Source organism: Pongo abelii, chromosome 5 (assembly GCF_028885655.2).
Source record: "Pongo abelii isolate AG06213 chromosome 5, NHGRI_mPonAbe1-v2.0_pri, whole genome shotgun sequence".
Taxonomy (NCBI): Eukaryota; Metazoa; Chordata; class Mammalia; order Primates; family Hominidae; genus Pongo; species Pongo abelii.
Genome location: NC_071990.2, coordinates 70,275,622 through 70,296,455, shown reverse-complemented (window position 1 = coordinate 70,296,455; position 20,834 = coordinate 70,275,622). Strand labels below are relative to the sequence as shown.

Genomic DNA, 20,834 nt, shown 5'->3' with positions numbered 1-20,834 from the left:
ACTGCTTAGACATTTATAACGTTTCCCCATTGTAAATAACACTTTGATGAAAATCCTTGTCTGTGCATCTTTTCAGATTTGACCCCATCAATCTTTTAAATCTTTGTCAATGAATTCCCTTTCTTAATTCTTCTTGTTTTTATACTAATATCAGTAACATTTTGCTTATTTGTTTGTACATCTAAAATTTATCCTTGTTAATGGAAGACATTTATCTTTGTTAAAAATAGCTCGTCTTTCATTTTTTATGTTAGGAAATACATTAGGAGTAAATAAATTTTTTAAAGTTTCTGTTTATAATTTAGTCTCACAATTTTCAATAAATAACTTTCCATAAATGAAAAAAATTACTTATTACATGTAACTTGTAATGGGAATAAAATTGTTGAGTAATGGGAATAAAATTCTTGAACTTTTTGTAGTTCCAAGAGTTCGTAGGATGCATGTGTTTTATAGTCAAGTCATATTTTCAATTCTTTTTACGTGCCTTGATGTGTCATGAAAAAGAGTACTTTTTGTAAACACTTTTTTTTAGTGGTTTTTCTATGTATTTTATCTCCGGAGTATATTTCCAAAGTATTTTTTTGGCTTTTTAAAGAAAGCCAAATCTACTTATGTTAATTTCCCTTGTTAACATCGAGGTCCCTTGTATGCAAACCTGAATTATCTGGAGCGGGAATCAGCAAACTTTTCTTAAAGCATAGATAGTAAGTATTTTAGATTTATTGTCTGTGTGGTCTTTGTGTCTCTTTGTAGCTCAGAAGTAATCATAGACAATGCATGAACAAAAAACATGACTGTATTCTAGGAAAACTTTATAAACACAGACAGCCAATAGTTTGCCAACTCCTGTTTTAGAACATGAGTGAGAATCATCAATAAAACTACAAATCTTTGCAACAGTCAGATAAGAAAATAGTGAATTAAAGACTATTAGCATTTCAGCCATCTAGGACAGTGTTCTTCTCATTATCATATGTAAATATTTGAATGAGGTGTGCATTTAGGTTAAGTGATTGACAAAAGGTCTTGAAATATTTTTGAAGGTGGCATATTCAGAGTTTCTTTTAAGTGATATGCTTTTGCTAATAAAACTAGATAATTTTATGGCAAAGCCGTGATCTAGATTTAACTAATTCATATAGCTCATACATTTTTGAAACACTTATTGTGTTGGATACTATGCTAGATCTTGGGGCTAAAGGTAGAGGACCATGGTCTCTGTCCTCTAGGTCTACATTGTGGAGGCGTGCAGATACATACCTTGAATTACAGTGTTTAAGTACTCTGATAGGAGATACATACCAGATGTTGATGGTAGAGGAGCAGGTTCTTACTCTGCATTGCAGAATCAGGAGATATAAGAGGAAGTAATATTTGAGTTGAGAGTCGAAGGAATGGGAATTGGTCAGCTGACTTGACAAATAAAAAAGATGAATAACATGTATAATGTTTTCATCTGCTTTGGCTGCCATAACAAAGTATCATAGACTGGGTGGCTTAAATAAGTCATTTATTTTCTCATGGTTCTGGAGGCTAGAAGTCTATGTTAAAGGTGCTGGCAAATTTGGTTTCTGGTGAGAGTTCTCTTCCTGGCTTATAGAAGGCCACCTTCTTGCTCTGTCTTCACGTAGCCTTTCCTTTGTGCTTGCAGAGGGAGAAGGGGAGGAGGAGAGTGAGAGGGTGGAGGAGAGAGAAGGAGCACTCTCTGGTGTCTCTTCCTCACCAATGCCATGGGATGATTTGGGCCCCACCCTTGTGACTTCATTTAACACTAATTCCCTTGCTAAAGGACCTATATCCAAATACCATTACATTGGGGGTTAGGGCTTCAACATATGGTTTTTTTTTTTTTTTGGAGAGTTAAGTACAGGGGACTTTATTGATAGTACATGACAAAGGTGGTACTCCCTAGGTCCCTCCTTCTTCAGGGGGTCTGACACAGAAACTGTGTCCAGGGGAGATTCTCAGTGTGGTAAGGGACTGAGTGCGGCAGGGACTCCCCAGCAGCTGAGGGCCTCTCTCTCCCTGTTGTGCTCTTGCTGGGGCTGGTGATCCAGGGGCTCTTACCTCTTGGAAGCCAGGTGGAACATGAGTTCCACCACCCTGTTGCTGTAGCCAAATTCATTGTCATATCAGAAAATGAGTTTGAAAAAGTGGTTGTTGAAGGCAGTGCCAGCCCCACCATCAAAGGTGAAGGAATGAGTATCATTAGTAAAGTTGGAGGAGACAACCTGTTGCTCAGTGTAGTCCAGAATGCCTTTGAAGGGACCCTCCAATGCGTGCTTTACCATCTTCTTTATGTCATCATATTTGGCAAGTTTGTGCAGATGGCACATCAGGTCCACAACCAACACGTCGGCAGTGGGAACATGGAAAGTTATGCCAGTAAGCTTCCTATAGATCAGGGATGACCTTGCCCACAGCTTTGGCAACACAGGTAGAGGCAGGGATGATGTTCTAGAGAGCCCCACAGTTGTCACACCACAGTATCCCAGAGGGGCCATCCATGGTCTTCTGAGTGCCAATGATGGCATGAACTGTGGTCCTGAGTCCCTCCATGATGCTACAGTTGTCCAGGGTGGCTAAGCAGTTGATAGTGCAGGAGGCATTGCTGACTATCTTAATGCCATTTTTGTACTTCTCATGGTTCATGCCCATCACATGGGGGTATCAGCAGAATGGGCAGAGATGAGGATCCTTTTGGCTCCCTGCTTTAAGTGAACCTCAGCCTTCTTCATGGTAGTGAAGATGCTGGTAGACTCTACAACATAATCAGCACCCAAATCACCCCATTTAATTTTGGTGAAATCTTGTACCTGTAAGAGGGTGATGGGATTTCCATTGATGACAAGTTTCCAGTTCTCAGCTTTGACAGTGCCCTAGAACTTGCCATGGGTGGAATCATGCTGGAACATTTAGGCCGTGTAGTGAAGGTCACTGAAGGGTCAGTGATGGCAACAATATTCACTTCGCCAGAGTGAAAAGGAGCTCTGGTGACCAGGCACCACTATGGCCAAATCCATTTAGTCTGGCCTTCACTTTCACCATGATGTCTCAGTGATGTGTCTGGTGCTGCTGAGAAGATGAGGCTTTCTGTAGAATGGGGGAGCAGAGAGCCAGCAACATATGAATTTTTAGAGAACACAATTCAGTCTATAAAATATATTAACTGGGAGGCTGAGGTTAGCATGGAGTGTTTGAAGAATGACATAAAAAGTATGATGTGAATTTAGGTTTCCTCTCCCCTCAAAAAAGGAAGGGTAATATGATGTTTCAAGTGTTCCTGTGGGCAAGTGACAGGATATGACATTAGCCAGGTAAGTAGACTTTGGGTCTTATGTGCCATGTTTAAGAAATTTTTAATTTTGTCCTACCCAGTAATTGAAAGACAGTGAAGATGTGTATATATTTGTGTCAATGAATGCATGAAAATAAATATATATGACTTTGCTTTAAGAGTTACAGCACTGTGGGCTGAGCATGGTGGCTCCCGCCTGTAATCCCAGCACTTTGGGAGGCCGAGGGAGGTGGATCACGAGGTCAAGAGATCGAGACCATGCTGGCCAACATGGTGACTTCTACTAAAAATACAAAAATTAGCTGGGCATAGTGGTGCGCGCCTGTAATCCTAGCTACTCGGGAGGCTGAGGCAAGAGAACGGCTTGAACCCGGGAGGCAGAGGTTGCAGTGAGCTGAGATTGCGCCACTGCACTCCAGCCTGGCAACAGAGTGAGACTCCGTCTCAAAAAAAAAAAAAAAAAAAAAAAAGAGTTACAGCACTGTGAAGGACGTATTGCAAGAGGATTTTGGGTGTTGAGTTGGAGAAGTGGTATGTAAATAGTAGGTAGGAAGATCAGTTAAGTAGCCATTATGTAAGTTCAGGTGAGCATTGGAACTACAGTGGTTACAAAGAGAACAGAGAGGAAGAAACATAAGCTATTTGGAAGATAAGTATGAATTGACTTGGTGATGGAGTGTAAGAAGTGAATGTTATTTTCAGTTATGCTGAATTCATCATTTCCATTTCATGTCTACTGAAATTCATTAGCTTTTCCTTTGTCTGTTTCTGAAGAGATAATGTGTGTTAAGTTAATTCAATGAATCAGATTGGGTAGGAAATATTTTTACTAAGCAGTTTTTTAGTTTTGTTATTTTCAAGGGCATGAGGGAAAAGTATAATCTTACTAGGCTCTAGTTTGTATTTTAACCCATTTGTGCCAGAGGTTGCAAATTTTTTTGGTGAAAATCAGACCTTGGCGATGACCTTGAGTAGTAAAATATAAATAACTCTCACAAGCTTAGTATTCCAATAATGGAACACTAGGCATAAATGGCTTAATCTAGTACTTTGTGTTTTTGGAAGCTGAGGTGCTCTGTATACATTTTTTTTTTTAGAAGGGCTGAGATTTTAAAAGCATGTGCACCTTTCTACTACACAAATCCCATTGTATTCTAACTCTTGGTTACTTTAATGTCATCACCATTTCATTTAGTATACTTTAGTATACCTGATACTTTAGTAAATGCTTTAGTATACCTGATAATCTTAACTGCTGTTTCTTTCCTCAGAACTGATATATCTATATTATAACTTTATTGGACTTCAATTGCCTTTTCATCTGTTGGGAGGTATTTCTTTTTCTTTATAGATCTTTGTCTGTGGGGCTGATATTTGGTCAATGAACAGTGGTTTGTTCCTTCTGGTGGTTAAAAGGTTGACATGCTTTTATACCAGTCAGGTGCTGCTCTGCCCTCTGGATCTTCTTCCCCTACCTCAGCTCCATTGAAAGAGGAAAGCCTGGTTCATCAGTGTCCTGCAGAATTAAGGCCAGGGTCTGTGTTGATTAATTGGTGCCTTTGCCATATTTTGAGTTCTACTTATGGAAGTTTTCTTAGTTTATGTGAAAATATTTTAGGTCTGTTTTTTAGATTATAAAATCCTGATGGTAAAGTAATTTAAGAACCTGCTTTGAATTTGTGCTTTCGTTTATACCTAAAATACTAAGTGCTCAAATGTTTAACTCTCCGATGGATGCTTTCAAAGTATTTTCCTGAAGTCATTCTGATAGTAGTGTGGGTCACTTAACTTAGTCTTTTTAGTTTTTTTGGTTATATAAGGTTCCCTCTGGTGTTACTGTATTTGAACTGCTGGATAATTCTGCTCAGGAGTTGAACGTGTGTCATCAAGAGCAAGGGTTAATTAATTTTATTCTCTTTCTGTACAATATCTTTGATTACCTAAAACTGACATACTGAGTTTTAGAATATTGCGTATTGAACCCTATGAGAATGAATGCTATTTTTAGATATCCTAATACATATTTCTTTTTTAATAGTACGATAGGTGGTATTTTGTACAACATAGAAATTTTTGTTTTCCCACTCTCACAGATTGGTTATTCCCAACTATCAAGTTCAGAACATACTTTTTGGGATATCCAGAACAAACTGTCCAAATAAAGGAATATCATATGGGTAGTTTTTTCTTGCTTAGTTTATATTTCTGTTATGGATGTGTAATATACAAAAATGTTATAATTTTATTTCTTGATTCCACACCTCTGCTTTCAGTTGTTTGATTTCATACCTGGGGCAACAAATAATAAACTTTCTACATTTATTGCTCTATGCCTGTAAGTACTTGTTTTTTCTAAAAGTGGTGAGAAATAAGTCTCTAGGATTAAGAAGAATATAGTAAACTGAAGTCAATGCAGGTAGTTAGAAATCTAAATAACCTCCTGACATGCTGTGCCCAGTCATTTTTTAAAAGCGTTATCAGTAGCAACAGGAAATAGGGATTTTTTTTAATTAAAAAGAAAATTTTAGAATAATTACTTTGTTTTACATGAAAACATTATTAGAGCAGGTACCTTAATATATTATTGAACGAATTCATTTCCTCTTTACAACAGAGGATAAATCTTATCACTTTGCTTACACTTAAAATTAGGTTGGGAAGGACGTGGTATTAGAGTTACTTCCTACTCCTGTTTGTTCCTGCACATATACAACCTAAGGGATACCCAGCTGTTTACCTTAATCTCTTGATTATCTTATTGATATGGGCTAGATAATAAAATGCACATTTATTTATTCTATCTTTTCCCAGTCTAAGATCATAGAGCAGGTCCTAGGATGCTAGCTGTCTCTATTATTTCTACAGTTCCTTTTCACCTGTGGGTTGGGAAACAAATAGAAACTACTTTCATTGTGTCTGTTGGATAGAATCTTGAAAGATATATTAATAGAAAAATACTAATAAGAAAGTAATAATCACTCCCGATTCCACAGTGAGACATTTACTGTTTATTCTAATGTATTTCTTTTGTTTCTTAAATAATTGCATATATTTACATTCTGCTTTACTGATTTAATACAGATGTCCTTAACCTTTTTTGTGGATTGTTTTGATCGTCTTAAACCTGTGGTCCATTCTCAAAATATTATATATTTATTTTTTGTTTTTTACCAGCTTTATTAAAGTATAATAAAGTATTTTAAGTGCAAAAAACATACGGGATCACAAAGGAAACTAATTTTTCTGAATGTAGTAATGCAACTATTAAAACAAATTTGCAATGAAGTAAACGCATAGATAAGAAACTTTTTGCTCCCCTCTGTGCATAGTACAGATTTTATTTATTTATTGTTTTGGAGAAAAATAATTTGAGTTTCAAACCATTTAATTTAACTTTTTATCTTTAAAGCTATTAAAACAATTATTTTCTCTTTTGTAGTGCCTTTGTTCCATTGAATGTTCCCGATAACAAAAATTCTACAGAGTGGGAAAAAGTGAAGTTCCTATTTAAAGAACTTGGAAGTAGTCGTAAGTATTGTTTTTTGTAAAAAACATAGTAATTTATATTTCCTGGTACTTCAGACTTTTGAGAAGCAGTTTATTTGTATTTTGTTAAGAATTTAACCCCGGCTGGGCGTGGTGGCTCATGCCTGTAATCCTAGCACTTTGGGAGGCCGAGGGGTGGGGGGTGGATCACGAGTTCAGGAGTTTGAGACCAGCCTGGCCAACATGGCCAAACCCCGTCTCTGCTAAAAATACAAAAATTAGCTGGGTGCAGTGGCAGGCGCCTGTAATCCCAGCTGCTCGGGAGGCTGAGGCAGGAGAATCAGTTGAACCCGGGAGGTGGAGGTTGCAGTGAGCTGAGATTGCACCATTGTATTCTAGCCTGGGGGACTGAGCAAGACACAGCGAGACTCCATCTCAAAAAAAAAAAAGAATTTAACCCCACAGTTTTTCTAACTCGTCATTTTGAACCTAATGCTAGACAAATTAGAAGTGTTGCATTCTTAAGGCTTGCTTTTAGCCATCTAGCTATTACGTAGCTATTTTCTTGACTTCTTTATAAAATTACTATGTTGAAAGAAAATTTAATCTTCAAAGTATTTTAGCAGTGAGGCTCTTATAATTTCTATGTGATTTTTAATTTACTTAGGATAATATAAAATAATATGTTAAAGAAATGTACTGGATATATTAGGTTTTATTTTTAATTAGTAAGAGAGAACCTTACGTTTTTGTTTGAGATTAAATCATCTTTTATATAAAATATAAATTACAGAGGTTTTCTATGAATTAAATCATGTTTTATTATAAATTTACCTCATCAAAATATTTTGGCATTGCTTTTCTACAAGTTTTTCTTAACTTACTCTGTGTGACCTAGGTTTTTACGGAAAAAAAAAAGGCTCACAGATTAGGTTAAGAAAATTGCTTAATCATTGAAAAAATAACTGGCATTAGAAAGTGATATTAAAATACTGTGTATCATATTACTCAAAATTCCTTGTGCATTTGAACATAGTAACCTTATTTTCAGAGATACCTAGTGTACTTATTTCTATAAATACTATGCAGAAAAATTGCTTTTTTGACTGTTCTAATAGGTACTGTACATTCTTTGATCAGCACTTCTTTCTTTTTACCCAGGTACAATGCTAAACGATGATTAAATTAAGTCTTGCAGTCTGCTGTATGAGTTCTTAATTTTCTTGCTTTCCACTTAAGATCTCATGTTGTAAATTGTGATTCATTAATATCTTGCTGATACCAGCAAGAATAAGGGTAGCAGGCCTGGCATCTACTAATACTGAATTGTCAGATTTATGTACCTTGATTCTATTGCTGATAAATTAATGGCTTCTTTTCTTGGAGTTAACTCCTTTAGATATCTTGAGTAACTACTCTTCTACCCTAAACATTATTTCATAAGTTATACTTTGAGTATTAGTATAACTTGAATTGGTGATTAGATAGGTAGCATTATTCTGTTTTTTGTAATTCCATTCTCTTTAGTCTTTATTCTTTTTGTCTCCAGTGTTAAACACCATATTCTAGGATACATGTTACTTATCACTCTAGATCAGCTAAGTCCAAAACAGTTACCCAACTATTCTTAATTTTTAGTCCTTTCGTCTCTCATCCCACCTCCTTGCATTGTATTTTTCAGGCATCAAGGGTATATGACCTTTTTATTGATTGATTGATTGATTGAGACGGAGTCTTGCTCTGTCACCCCGGCTAGAGTGCAGTGGCGTGATCATGGCTCACTGCAACCTCTGCCTTCCGGGTTCAAGTGATTCTCTTGCCTCAGCCTCCTGAGTAGCTGGGACTAGAGGCACCCGCCACCACACTTAGCTAATTTTTGTATTTTTAGTAGAGATAGAGTTTCACCATATTGGCCAGGCTGGTCTCAAACTCTTGACCTTGTGATCCGCCCACCTTGGCCTCCCAAAGTGCTGGGATTACAGGCATGAGCCACTGCACCCGGCCTATATAACCTTTTTAAAAAAAATGCTTTATATGTAGTAAAATGTGTAGATCTTACGATACATGTATATAGTCATTGTAACTGATTGCAGTCAAGGTGTAGAACACATCCATCACTCCAGCAATTTTTTCGCATTATTCCATTCAGTTAATATCATCTCCCATGAGAGGCACCATTGTTATAATTTGTGCCACTATATATGTTATATTAGTTTTGCTTTTTTTGAATATTATAAATAGAATTCTGATTCCATTTATTAATGATTCTTTTTTGTGTATACCTGGCATCTTTCATGAAATAATGTTTTGAAATTCATTTGTATTTGTAGTTCCTTTTTATTGCAGCAGAGTAATGCATTTTATGACTATACTACAACTTGTTTACAATAGGATTTATTTATTATATCATAAAGATATATGTACCCAGATCATAGCACCCCCTAATATATAAAGAGAATGCATCTTCAAGTATCTTCAGCACACGTTTATTCATCTTTTACCCAAATGGGAATAATTAATAATGATCAATTTTGAGTTATTTGGTTCAGATGATTTTGACTATTAGTAATATTAACATTTCGATTGGCCAAATATGTCAGCATGTCTATTTTATCATTTCTAAGACATATAATTTTTCAGATTTTTATATCGCTGTTTTGGAGATATATTTTACAAATGATAGTACCTTAAAATTATCAGCCAGATGTCAGACCCCACCTAGTTGTATGAACACCTTCTCTTGATACTTCTGACATGATCAGTAAAGTAACAGCATCAAAATGTCTTTGATTTGATAAAAAGTAGTTTTAAAAAATTAAGGCTTAAAAATTTGCCTTGCATGATTATGAATTTGTTAATAATATGCTCTCTTTATGTGTTATACAAAACTGAGACATGAGTTTTAAGATGATAGATCATTATAATTTTATTAGTACTCATAAAAGATTAATGTCAATACATTACATTAATCAAAACTTTGTATTTGATTCCACAGGACTTACATTTAAACTCGATCAATACAGGCCTAATAGGACCTGTATTAAAACTGGAAAAAGTATTGCTCGTACCTAAGAATATTCAAATTTGCATAGTATTTTATTACATAATTTGATATATTTATGTGAAAGTGTCATTCCTGCCCCTCACTCTTTGACCTTCCTTTAGATAATTTCCTAAATCCAATGCGTTAGCATAGTATTTTGTGTGTGTGTGTGTGTGTGTGTGTGTGTGTATTTTTTAACCTATTTTCTCGTTGTGTTTGCTTTTATTTTTCTGCCAAGTAGGCAAGCTTGTCCTTTCGAATTAAAAAGTGAAATAAATCTTTAATTAAGATTTTAGTTTTTGATTATCTATTAAGAACTGATTTGAAAATTAAGAACAGAACAAAGAAACTGGAAGTCCCAAGACTGAGGGGAGAAGGGAGGAAGAGTCAAGGTCAGTGGCTTTCCTATGAAATGTTGTTTCTCAGGGTCTGCTATTGAGAAAGGCCATGTGATCTTTTTAATCACCTTTTGAGCATCTGATATTTTGCTGATCTCTTTTTGGGCCCAGTAATTAGCCAGTAATTTTTCTCTTAATTTTAAGAGGTGAAGGAAAGAAAATCTCAGCTAGTCCGAAAGATTTTTTACAAATCAATTTTTAAAGAGTCCTTTAGAAACTCTTTTCTCCACTTGGAGTTAGCACTTCAAGAATACGGTAATACATATTGGTTTTTATTTCCTCAAAATGTGCAAGCAGCTCAGCTTTCTATGTTGATTTGCTAAGTATAAGGATTTGAGTAGTATATATGTACATTTTTAACAGTTTTTCTTTCTTCACAGATGGTTTAGCTGCATTGTCATTTTCTATTAGTTCTCTGACCTTGATTGGAATGTTGGCAGCTATAACTTATACAGTAAGTGAAATGGGGATAATTGAGTTAAAATTGCCTTATAAAACAATTTTTTTACCTTAGTAATTTATTAAACTTTATTCTGTTTTCGTTTATAATATTTTGATTCTTTTTCAATTTTTCTTCAGTTTTCTTTACTTAAGGGTAAAATTTTAACCACTTAGCCATCATCATTTTAGCTGTATTTGTGCAATTTCATAATCAGAAATGTTATAACTTATGAACCTTGAAGGTGGTTATATACTGTTATAATAATCTATGCTTATAAATCTATATAATAGATTTATAATATTATCTGATATGCTTATAAATCTATATGCCTATAGATTTATAAGCATATTAATAGATTTATAATATAAGCATGTAATATATAATATAAGCATATTAATAGATTTATAAGCATGCTTATAAATCTTTATGCATCTATAAGCATACAGATTTATAAGCATATTAGAACTCTGAACCATAGACCATATCTATTACTGATTTTGCAGATTTACTCTACTTGGGGATATAGGGCTTTTAAAATAAGATATTTTATATAACTTGATACTTCTCTTTTATATGAAATCTATTCTTATACTCTCAGACTTTTTTTCCACTCAGTCTTCCTGGAAGTGGTAAGGTGTGAATTATAAATGACTGACCAAGTTGTATACAGACTTCTCTTTGAGTCTTTTGCTCACATTATAGATAAAAAGCTAGTAATAAATGCTTCTTTATTACCTATCTTGAGAATTTTATAAGCAGCATTACTATTATCTGGAACCTTTCAGATTAATGAAGTTTATGTTGAAGCACTCAATTCTTGCAAAGATGAAAATTCTGGTTACAAAGGAAACATTTTTGGGTATTTTCTTAAGATGTCTTCCTTTAGACATAAAGGAAATGGCTATTATCGTAAGAGCAGAATTTAGTTTTGTCACATGATCATTCACGTGCCGTAATGTATAATAAAAGAACCCCAAAAGACATACATTTCAATATCTTACAGGTGCTTATCTGGGTACTCAGTTTTATTATTCATTGACATTTTTGTGTTTTTATGTGATACCACATAAGGCATTTGTCATCTAATATCAGTGGGTGATTATCCTTCTGTCTCACAGAATGTACAGCATAGTAGTTGTCTTTTAAGAAGTAGTCACAAGTTAATAACAAATTAGGAATTAGACCTGGATTTTAATTGCTATTATTCTGTGACTGATCTGTTATGCTAATCTTGGGTTTGTCCTTTAACCTTTCTGGATCAGTGTCTTCCCTATTAAATGGAAATAGAAAATGTTCCACAGGAATTTTTGAAGGTCAGATGATACTATTTGTAAAAGTGCTTTGAAACCTATAGAGAAATGAGGATATAGCAATCAATGAAACATAAGTCAGGAGAAAAAAATAGAGAGAAATTCAATATGTAATATCAATGTCAAGAACTGTGAAGGGCCTAGGATATTTACCCTACTTGTAACCTGCCAGATTTGTGGATGGCAACTGAAGATGTAAGACTTCTACTCACAGCAATAGCAGTAGCCATAGGATCAACTTTTTTGTGTGTTGGTTCCTGGAGTCCCAGTTCCCCTAGGGCAATGGGGAGACAACTAGATGAGACCTACACATAACAGAGTGCATCGTAGAAGAGGAACCCTGAGCTTAGGGAAGCTGAATCTTTTATAATGGATGGTAAGCATGCCTGTCCTTTGCTCCAGGGAAAGATATTTTCTTTATCTACCAAGACTATTTGCTGTACAAAGATCTTTGAAAAGATAGTACAGAAAAAAAAGTGGTGGGTCGGCGGGGGGGTCAGTTAGCTCCTGGCTTGCAAAATATGCAGAAATGAAAGATGCATGGAGGTGTGTCTCCCAGTGGTCAATTGGTAGATACTATGAGGAAAAATAAGGCAGCATAAGGAGATAGACAGTAGTAGAGGCTGAGACTACTGTAAAGATCAGGAATAGTTTCTAACATCTGAACAGAGACCTGAATGAAGTGAAAGTAAGCCATGACAGAAGAGTAAGTGTGAGGATCCTGAGGTGGGCACATACATGCTATATTCAGATACTAGCAAGGAGGCAAAGCCATTGTGGCTGGAATTCAGTTGACAAGGGGGAGTAGTAAAAGTTTCATTGAGGGGTAGCAAGAGGCCATGTCATGTGAGCTTTATAGTCCACAGTTAGGGTTTTGAAGTTTATACCGATTGAGATTAGAAGCCACTGGAAGTTTTTAAATGGAAAAGTCATGGGCTCTGACAAACATTTTAACAGTATTACTCTGGTGGCTCTGAATTAAATAAGCTATGAGGGTAGCGAGTGGGAGTGGAGAAAATAATTTGTTACTAAAACTATTTGAAAGAGAGCTTCTTTGTAGGAATGATATTATTGGAAAGAAACATTTTAAACTAATATTTTATATTTAAATGGAAACTTTGAAAATTATTTAAATCAATTAAACTAACATAATATTCATACTGAATTGGTTAAGCTATCCTTAAAAGAACTTCACTTTTCTAGAATACAGCAGGTCCTCAAATAACATCTTTTTTTTTTTTTTTCATGTTGTTTTCCTATAATGTTGATGTGAAAAAAGAACAGTTTCTGGCTAGGGCCACTGTGTGGAGTTTGCATGTTGTTTCCATGTCTGTGTGGGTTTTCTCTGGGTACTCTGGTTTCCTCCCACATTCCCAAGATGTGCGTATTAGGTGAATTGGTATGTCTGAAATTGTGCCAGTAGGAGTTAGTGTAGGTATGTGTGAGTGCACCCTGCAGTTGGAATGGCATCCTGTCCAGTGTTGGTTCCTGCCTTGCAACCTGAGCTGGTGGGATAGGCTCCAGCCACCTGTGACCCTGAACTAAGAATAAGTGGTGGCTTGGAAAATGAATGAGTAAATGAATGCAAATTATTGTAAAATAAAAATTCATGAAGAATACTACCTACAAGTGCATAACAATAATTGCAATACAAAAATGTTCAGCTAGCCCAACATTGTTGTTTGTTTTTGTTTTTGAACTGTGTGGTGGTAGGAGGAGCTCTTTATAATTTTCACTTTGCAAACATTTATTCCTTAATTTAACCCACTATGACCACAACCATCGTCACTCACTAATTCACCAAAAGTTGAGTATTTTGTTTTTATTAATCTTTCCTAAATGTATGTAGAGCTTATATTTATTTCAGTATTTAATATTAGAAGTGCTTTGAATCTTTATTTAGAAGTTTGGTGATGTTCTTGTGACCAGAAATATGCAATAGGAAGTTAGCTCTTGTTTACATCAATTAGTCTGTAGTAAAATTGGTTTTGTTGCCAGGTGCAATGGCTCACGCCTGTAATCCCAGCACTTTCGGAGACCAAGGTGGGCGGGTCACCTGAGGTCAGGAGTTTGAGACCAGCCTGGCTAACATGGTAAAACCCCATCTCTACTAAAAATACAAAAATTAGCCGGGCTTAGTGGTGGGCTCCTGTAATCCCAGCTACTCAGGAGGCTGAGGCAGGAGAATCGCTTGAACTCGGCAGGCAGAGGTTGCAGTGAGCTGAGATTGTGCCATTTCACTCCAGCCTGGGTGACAAGAGCGAGACTCCGTCTCAAAAAAAAAAAAAAAAAATTGGTTTTGTTATACATCATTTCACTTAAAGTCACAGTTTCCAAGAATCCATTGATGACGTTATGTGATGATTTACTGTATAGAGGGCTGGGCTGAAGGATATTGATAAAACAACCAGATTACCTTATAATGGGATTGAGGGTGGGAACCAGGAACACATAGAAGAGTTACTAAATAGGTAGAGAGGGGCCACTTAAAGCCTAAGGCCAAGGGAGAGATTCCAATGTAACAGCCCACTAAAATCCAACTTCCTAGCAGTTAGTTGTTTTCTTTAAGCAGCATAAACAATAAAATTATAATAATTGGTGTGGAGAGGCTGAAATGTGGATCTCAAGTCCATGGGCCTCCTGACCTACTTTCCCATCTAAATTTCTTCATCTTTATAGTGGTATAATATTTAAGTAATAAAGTGTAGTGAGGATTTAATTAAATAATCCACCAAGTCTTGGAATCTACTGGCCACTTAATAGTCACTATTAGCTTAAACAGTTGAATATTCATAGTTTCATATGGTTCAAACTATAGTTCCCACCTCTTTCCTCTCTCAGTGTAAATAAACCAAATGCAAAAAGCAGTTGTATCATGATCAGTGAGAATGTCCCTTATTCAAAGGTAAGTCAAAAAGGCATTCATAATTGAATGGTGGTTAGTTGGGGTTGGGGGAGTGTGGATAGACAGATAATATCATTCAAATATCACTACAAGTACTCAAAGCTCAGGTTTTGCTACCAAGCCATGATCTGGCCAGTTTTAATACCTATGCTGTATAGAGAGAGGGGAAGAGGAAGGTAGATGATACCCTGTTCAAGAGGGGCATCATGGTGTGTATAGCTGAGCTCTGGTCGTGAATGTTGAGTTTGTTTTTGTTTAAAACCTGTTACCTGATCCCAAGCTTCCCCATCTGTAAAAATGAGCCAATAATACTTACCGAAATTTTAGTAAAAATTCAGTGAAAACCAACAATTTATAGATATGTGGTTTTATTGTAGATAGGTAGTTAAATAGTATAATTATCATATTTGCTTGTAGTTGGGATACAAAGTTTTCTCCTAACTTACCTTGGAAAAGGTTGAGAACTGGACTTTTCTTGTGGCAGCTTGAAAGAGGGTATAGAAAATATTCATGAGGACTAGAAGAGGTTTAATCTTGATTAAAGTACCCAGAGTGGGAAATTAATACTTGAGTACTTTGACCCTAAATATAATATGAAATGTAAAAATCATGTTTGTTATGGAATTTGTAACTGAATTTTTTTTTGTATTGGGGCTAGAGAAGTTTTTTTATTTTATGTGTCAGTCAAGTGTGAATTTCTTAGTTATGTATTATTGTTTATTTTTGAAACTAGTTGACTATTTAAATTTTACTGATTCTGACTGCTGTACCCTGTATTAATGAATGCCAAATAATTGGACAGTGAGCTTTAGGAGAAGAAGATCAAACAGCATATTAGTTTGCCTATTATTTTAAGCTTACATTGAAAGGGAATTAATTGATCCTTATTAAATTTAAAAAAGTAAAACTTGTAGGCACGGATATATATGTAGATATTCTAATTTTTTGGTGCCACCAAGTGGGGAAATGTTGAATAATGATGTCTTCAGCAAAATGTATCGTATGGACCAGTGAAGTGCCTATAGAAGCAGTGACTGCTAAATTGTTTACTATATACCTTTATCCATAAAACTTTAAATATGTCCACCAGGATATTTATGATTATAAATACATATTTACATATTATTATGCTAACCTTTGTACATTTAATGTAAAATATAAACTAATAGGTTAAAGAAAATTAAAGTGATAAATTAAAAGATTCAAATATAGAAATAAAACATTTAGTATTTTCTTCTTGTACCCATCAAATGTTGGTTTGCCTCCATGCCTTAGTTCAGGTCAGTATAACAGATGTACCATAGACTGGGTGGCTGAAACAACAAACATTTATTTCTCGTGGTTCTAGAGACTGGGAAGTACAACATCAGGGTGTCTGGTGTCTGGTGAGGGTCCTCTTCCTTGATTTGCAATTGGCTGTCTTCTCATTCTATGCTCATATGATAAAGAGCAGGGAGAGAGAGGAAGCAAGCTCTATGTGACCCTTCTTATAAGGGCATTAATCTTATTTATAAGGGATCCACCCCTCATGACTCAGTTACCTCTCGAAAACTCCACCTACAAATATCACACTGGGCATTAGATTTGAACATACGAATTTTAGGGGAAAACAAACATTCAGTTCATGTTACAACACCTTATGAACCACAGCAGTGGTTCTCAATAATATTTTGAGAAAGAAATTCCCTTTAAAAGTCAAATTTCTCAGCCTATGTGATAGCATATTTCACTGAATATATGCTACCGATTGTAAGGTGCACCATTATGTGTCACTATAAGGAAAAATCTGACAATTTTTTCTTAATCATTTATAATCTTTGTTTTATATTTAGTGAGATTTGTTGGATTTATCTGCATTAATAACAAGGAAAATATGAAATGAAAGTCATTCCTAAAACTTTATATTTGGAGTGTGAGAATTCTAAGTCACTTTTTGAATTGGTTATTGATGTTCATGTTTTACTATACAACACAGATGGTTTTTGACTTACAGTGGAGTTACATTCCGTTAAATGCATCGTAAGTTGAAAATATTGTAAGTTTGAAAATGCATTTAATACACCTAAACTACTGAATATCATAGCTTAGTTTAGCCTATCTGAACACAATAGCTTAGTTTAGCCTATCTTAAACATGCTCAGAACACTTACATTAGCCTACAGTTACACAAAATTATCTAACACCAAGTCTATTTTACAATAAAATATCAAATATTTTCTTATGTAATTTATTGACTACTGTACTGAAAGTAAAAAAGAATGGTCTCATACCATCACAAAGTATGAAAATCCTAAGTTGAACCATTGTGACATGGGAACCAACTGTATTGTCTTTTATTTTTATTGATACATAATAGGTATACACATTTTCCAGGTACATGTGATAGTCTGAGACGTTCATATAATGTGTAATGATCAAATCAGGGTAATTGGAATATCCATCACCTTAAACATTTATCTTTATGCCAGGAATATCTGAATTATTCTCTTCTAGCTATTTGGAAATATACAATAGATTATTGTTGACTGTAGTCACCCTGCTGATCTATCGAATACTAGGTTGTATTTTGTCTATTTAACTGTACTTTTGTACCCATTAATCAAGCCTCTCTTCATCTCCCCTCCCTACTCCCTACCCTTAACAGCCTCTACTCTCTTAGTCATTAGTTTTAGTCACTATGTTAGGTGAAATAAGCTGGGCTCAGAAAGACAAGTTTCATATGTTTTTGCTCATACACAGAAGCTAAAAAAGTGTATTGTCTTTTATGCTATCAAGAGAATTGATGTGCAGCTTTTCTTGTGTGTTCTAGTCTTATCTCTGGGATTTTCTTTGAAGCTGCCAACACACTTATCCTGTAAATTTAAGATGTTTTGTTGTTGTTTCTTGTCTTGCCATATAGAAGGGAATCCTTTTGCATATACCTAAGCAGAAAAATGCTTCTGTTTTGGATATCTTCCTTTCTTAAGCTTATGAAGCACTTGACTGTTGCTTTTTAAGAAAATACAGAATTATGCCCATTATTCTAATGAATATTTACTTTACTACTGATACATCTTCATTCTCTTTCTCCTGAATTACACATTAACTTTTTGCTTTAATGTCAAATCATATTATCTTTTAAGACATAAGTGGCAATTAAACTCAATAATTGTACCAAGAATGCATGTAATTCAACTGAAGTGACTGTAATGTAACTTGCTGTGACCAAATTTGTGAATGTGCATGTAACGACAACTATGTCATGGCTTCTGCCTAGCCTTCAATTATATGATGCCTTTAATTTTTAGATGCATCCAAATTTCATTGATATTAAATGTAAGAAAATATATACATCTTAGACTCAGTGAATACTTAAAAGGAAAGTCTTGAGTACCTGTGTTGTTCCATTAATCATAATAGCATGTACATCTTTGAATAATAGATTTCACAAATATGTGGAAGACATTTATTAAGTCTACAGGTAGTATTTAGTGTTGACCCTTTACAGTAATCTAAGGCCTGCAGAGTTGGAAACCATCATTCCAGATAAAGGAGAGAGATATGTAAAGAAAACGTGCCATTCTAAACTGAGCAGTAAAAGAAGTTATTAGGAATGTAGTTTGTATATATTATTTTAAAACATTTTGGTTTTCAAATAGAGTTGGTGATTTATTCTTGGAAGCCAAAATAAATAAATTTGGGGACAATTATGGCCAACCTATTAATAGAAGCATTTTAAACTTTACAATCTCTTTAGTTTTCTGATTTTTTTTTTCTGGAAATTCACTAGAGGGCAGTAGTAAGTAATAAAAGTTTTGTGTTTCTGAAAAGGATAGCCTTTTTGTACATTAAAAAAAAAAGTCTGAAGTGAAGTTCGTGAAGTTCAAAAGATTGTTGTTTAAAGACCTTAAAAGTTACAATGTTTTATATAAGATCTGTGTCAAGCTTATCATAATCTAAATATTATAGTTAAATTTCCTGATAATTATTGAAAATGCAATCCAAAAACAAGCTAAAAGCTTGGTAACCAAATGATGGCACCTTTCTTCTACTTGTTGTCTTCATACAATTAAAAATTTAAAAATAGTGTTATGTTTTGGTCTTATGTTACCACAAGTTGTTACCAGAAACTTTTTTATTTTATAAAATATTTTAAATTAATCTATTTAGAAATTCAGTTCAGCTCTTCTAATAAGTATATCAATTCCATTTAAGGAAATAACTTTGTGTGAATTAAGAGCTCTCTCTTCCTAAAAGCTTATTGGTCAATTATTATCTTCTTGGAGAAATTATTTTTTTAATTTAATAAATTTTTGTTCTTGAAACAAAGGTAAGAGGAAAAAGAATTGGGACCTAGTCTTTATATACCAAATAGTCTGCTGTAGTTGTTACTAGTCTGGTCTAGAAATCTGTTCAGCCAAGTTTGGCAGATCTAGTGATAAAACAAATGTGCAGATGAAGAATGTTAATATACCCATGCGTTATAATTGAGTTATAAGCAAGGAACATTTACAAGTCAGGGAAGGTTTCTCAGACATATTGTAATTAAACCAAGACCTGAAGGGCATTAACAGTTGTTAATGAAATAAGATGAGAAGGTGGGCATTCTAGATGAGGGCACTACATGGAATAAAATGTGTATGTTGGACAAAGCCTAAAGTAGCATAAAATTGTAGTGTTTTAAAAACTATGAATAATTCAGAAGCATGAGATAAAGTTAACAAATTGGTAGGGATCAGGTCATGAAGTGCTTTATATGCAGAATTACATTAATTAGAGTCTATTCCCAATACCAACCAATAATTGTACCTTTCATAAAAAAATAGCAAAACAACTTTTTAAAAACAATTTTATATGTTCATACACATATAGAGGTTGGGAACAAGTAGAATTGCTCTGGTTAAATTAGCAGCAGATTCCTGCATGGCTAGCTGCCTTATCTTCTGTAGTGGCCCTAGTGGCACCTTTCCAGATTCCTAGGAACTCATACCAGAATGCTTTGAAAAATACTTTTATTAGTCCTGTAGAATCTTAAAGGATGTTAATTAGAGGAATGACATATATTGACTTGGGTATTAGAGTGAGATCACTTTAGAAACAGTGTAGAAGATGGATTTGTAGAAATTGAGACCAGCAGACCAGTTTAGGATAATTTAGAAGGCCTTGTGTTTGACAGTAGACTGTAAATAAGGGCCATGTTGTTAATACTGACTAGAGCAAAAGGTTCCTTGGGAAACAGTATCGAGTACTGCAGTTAGTGCATTCAGGGAACCTAATCCATCCAACACAGAATAACAAGCATTGAGGACAAATAGGCCTAGATTGGAGGTGGTTGAGAGGATAGGGAAACATACCTGCGTATAAACTGGGTTTAGCAAAATATTGCCATGGCATTTTGTTGTAAAAAGCAACATTCTATTGGATTATGAAAATAGTATGACTGATATGGTTTGGCTGTCTGTCTCTACCCAAATCTCATGTTGAATTGTGATCCCGAGTGTCGGTGGTGCGGCCTGGTGGGAAGTGATTGGATCATGGGGGTAGTGTCTAATGGTTCAGCACCATCCTCGTAGTACTGTCTCGGGATAGAGTTCTCATGAGATCTGGGTGTTTAAATAAAAATCTGTAGCACCTCCCACTTCACTCTCTTCTTCCTGCTCCAGCAACGTATAACGTGCTGGCTTCCCCCTTGCCTTCTGCGACAATTGTAAGTTTCCTGAGGCTTCCCTAACGATGCTTCCTGTACAGTTGGTGGAATTGTGAGCCAATTAAACCTCTTTTCTTTATAAATTACCCAGTCTCAGGTAGTTCTTTATAGCAGTGTGAGAATGGACTAATACAATGAGTATTCAGAATTGGTAAATAATCATATAATGCTATATATTAATCAGAGTCTTAAATTATTCTGTTACTTTTTATCAATAATGTTTAAAGAATATGGAAGTACTACAATAACCAAATCAAATAGGT

General features: G+C 34.9%; 1 protein-coding gene across 1 annotated transcript in view; it reads left to right on the top strand.

Moving 5' to 3' along the window:
• Nucleotides 1-20,834, top strand: part of LMBRD1 (LMBR1 domain containing 1) — a 128,372-nt gene that overhangs the window by 48,045 nt on the left and 59,493 nt on the right. Inside the window, exons 6-7 of the mRNA XM_024248421.3 lie at nucleotides 6,741-6,829; nucleotides 10,609-10,682. Coding sequence (XP_024104189.1) covers nucleotides 6,741-6,829; nucleotides 10,609-10,682 — 163 coding nt within the window. The remainder of the gene's footprint in view (nucleotides 1-6,740; nucleotides 6,830-10,608; nucleotides 10,683-20,834) is intronic.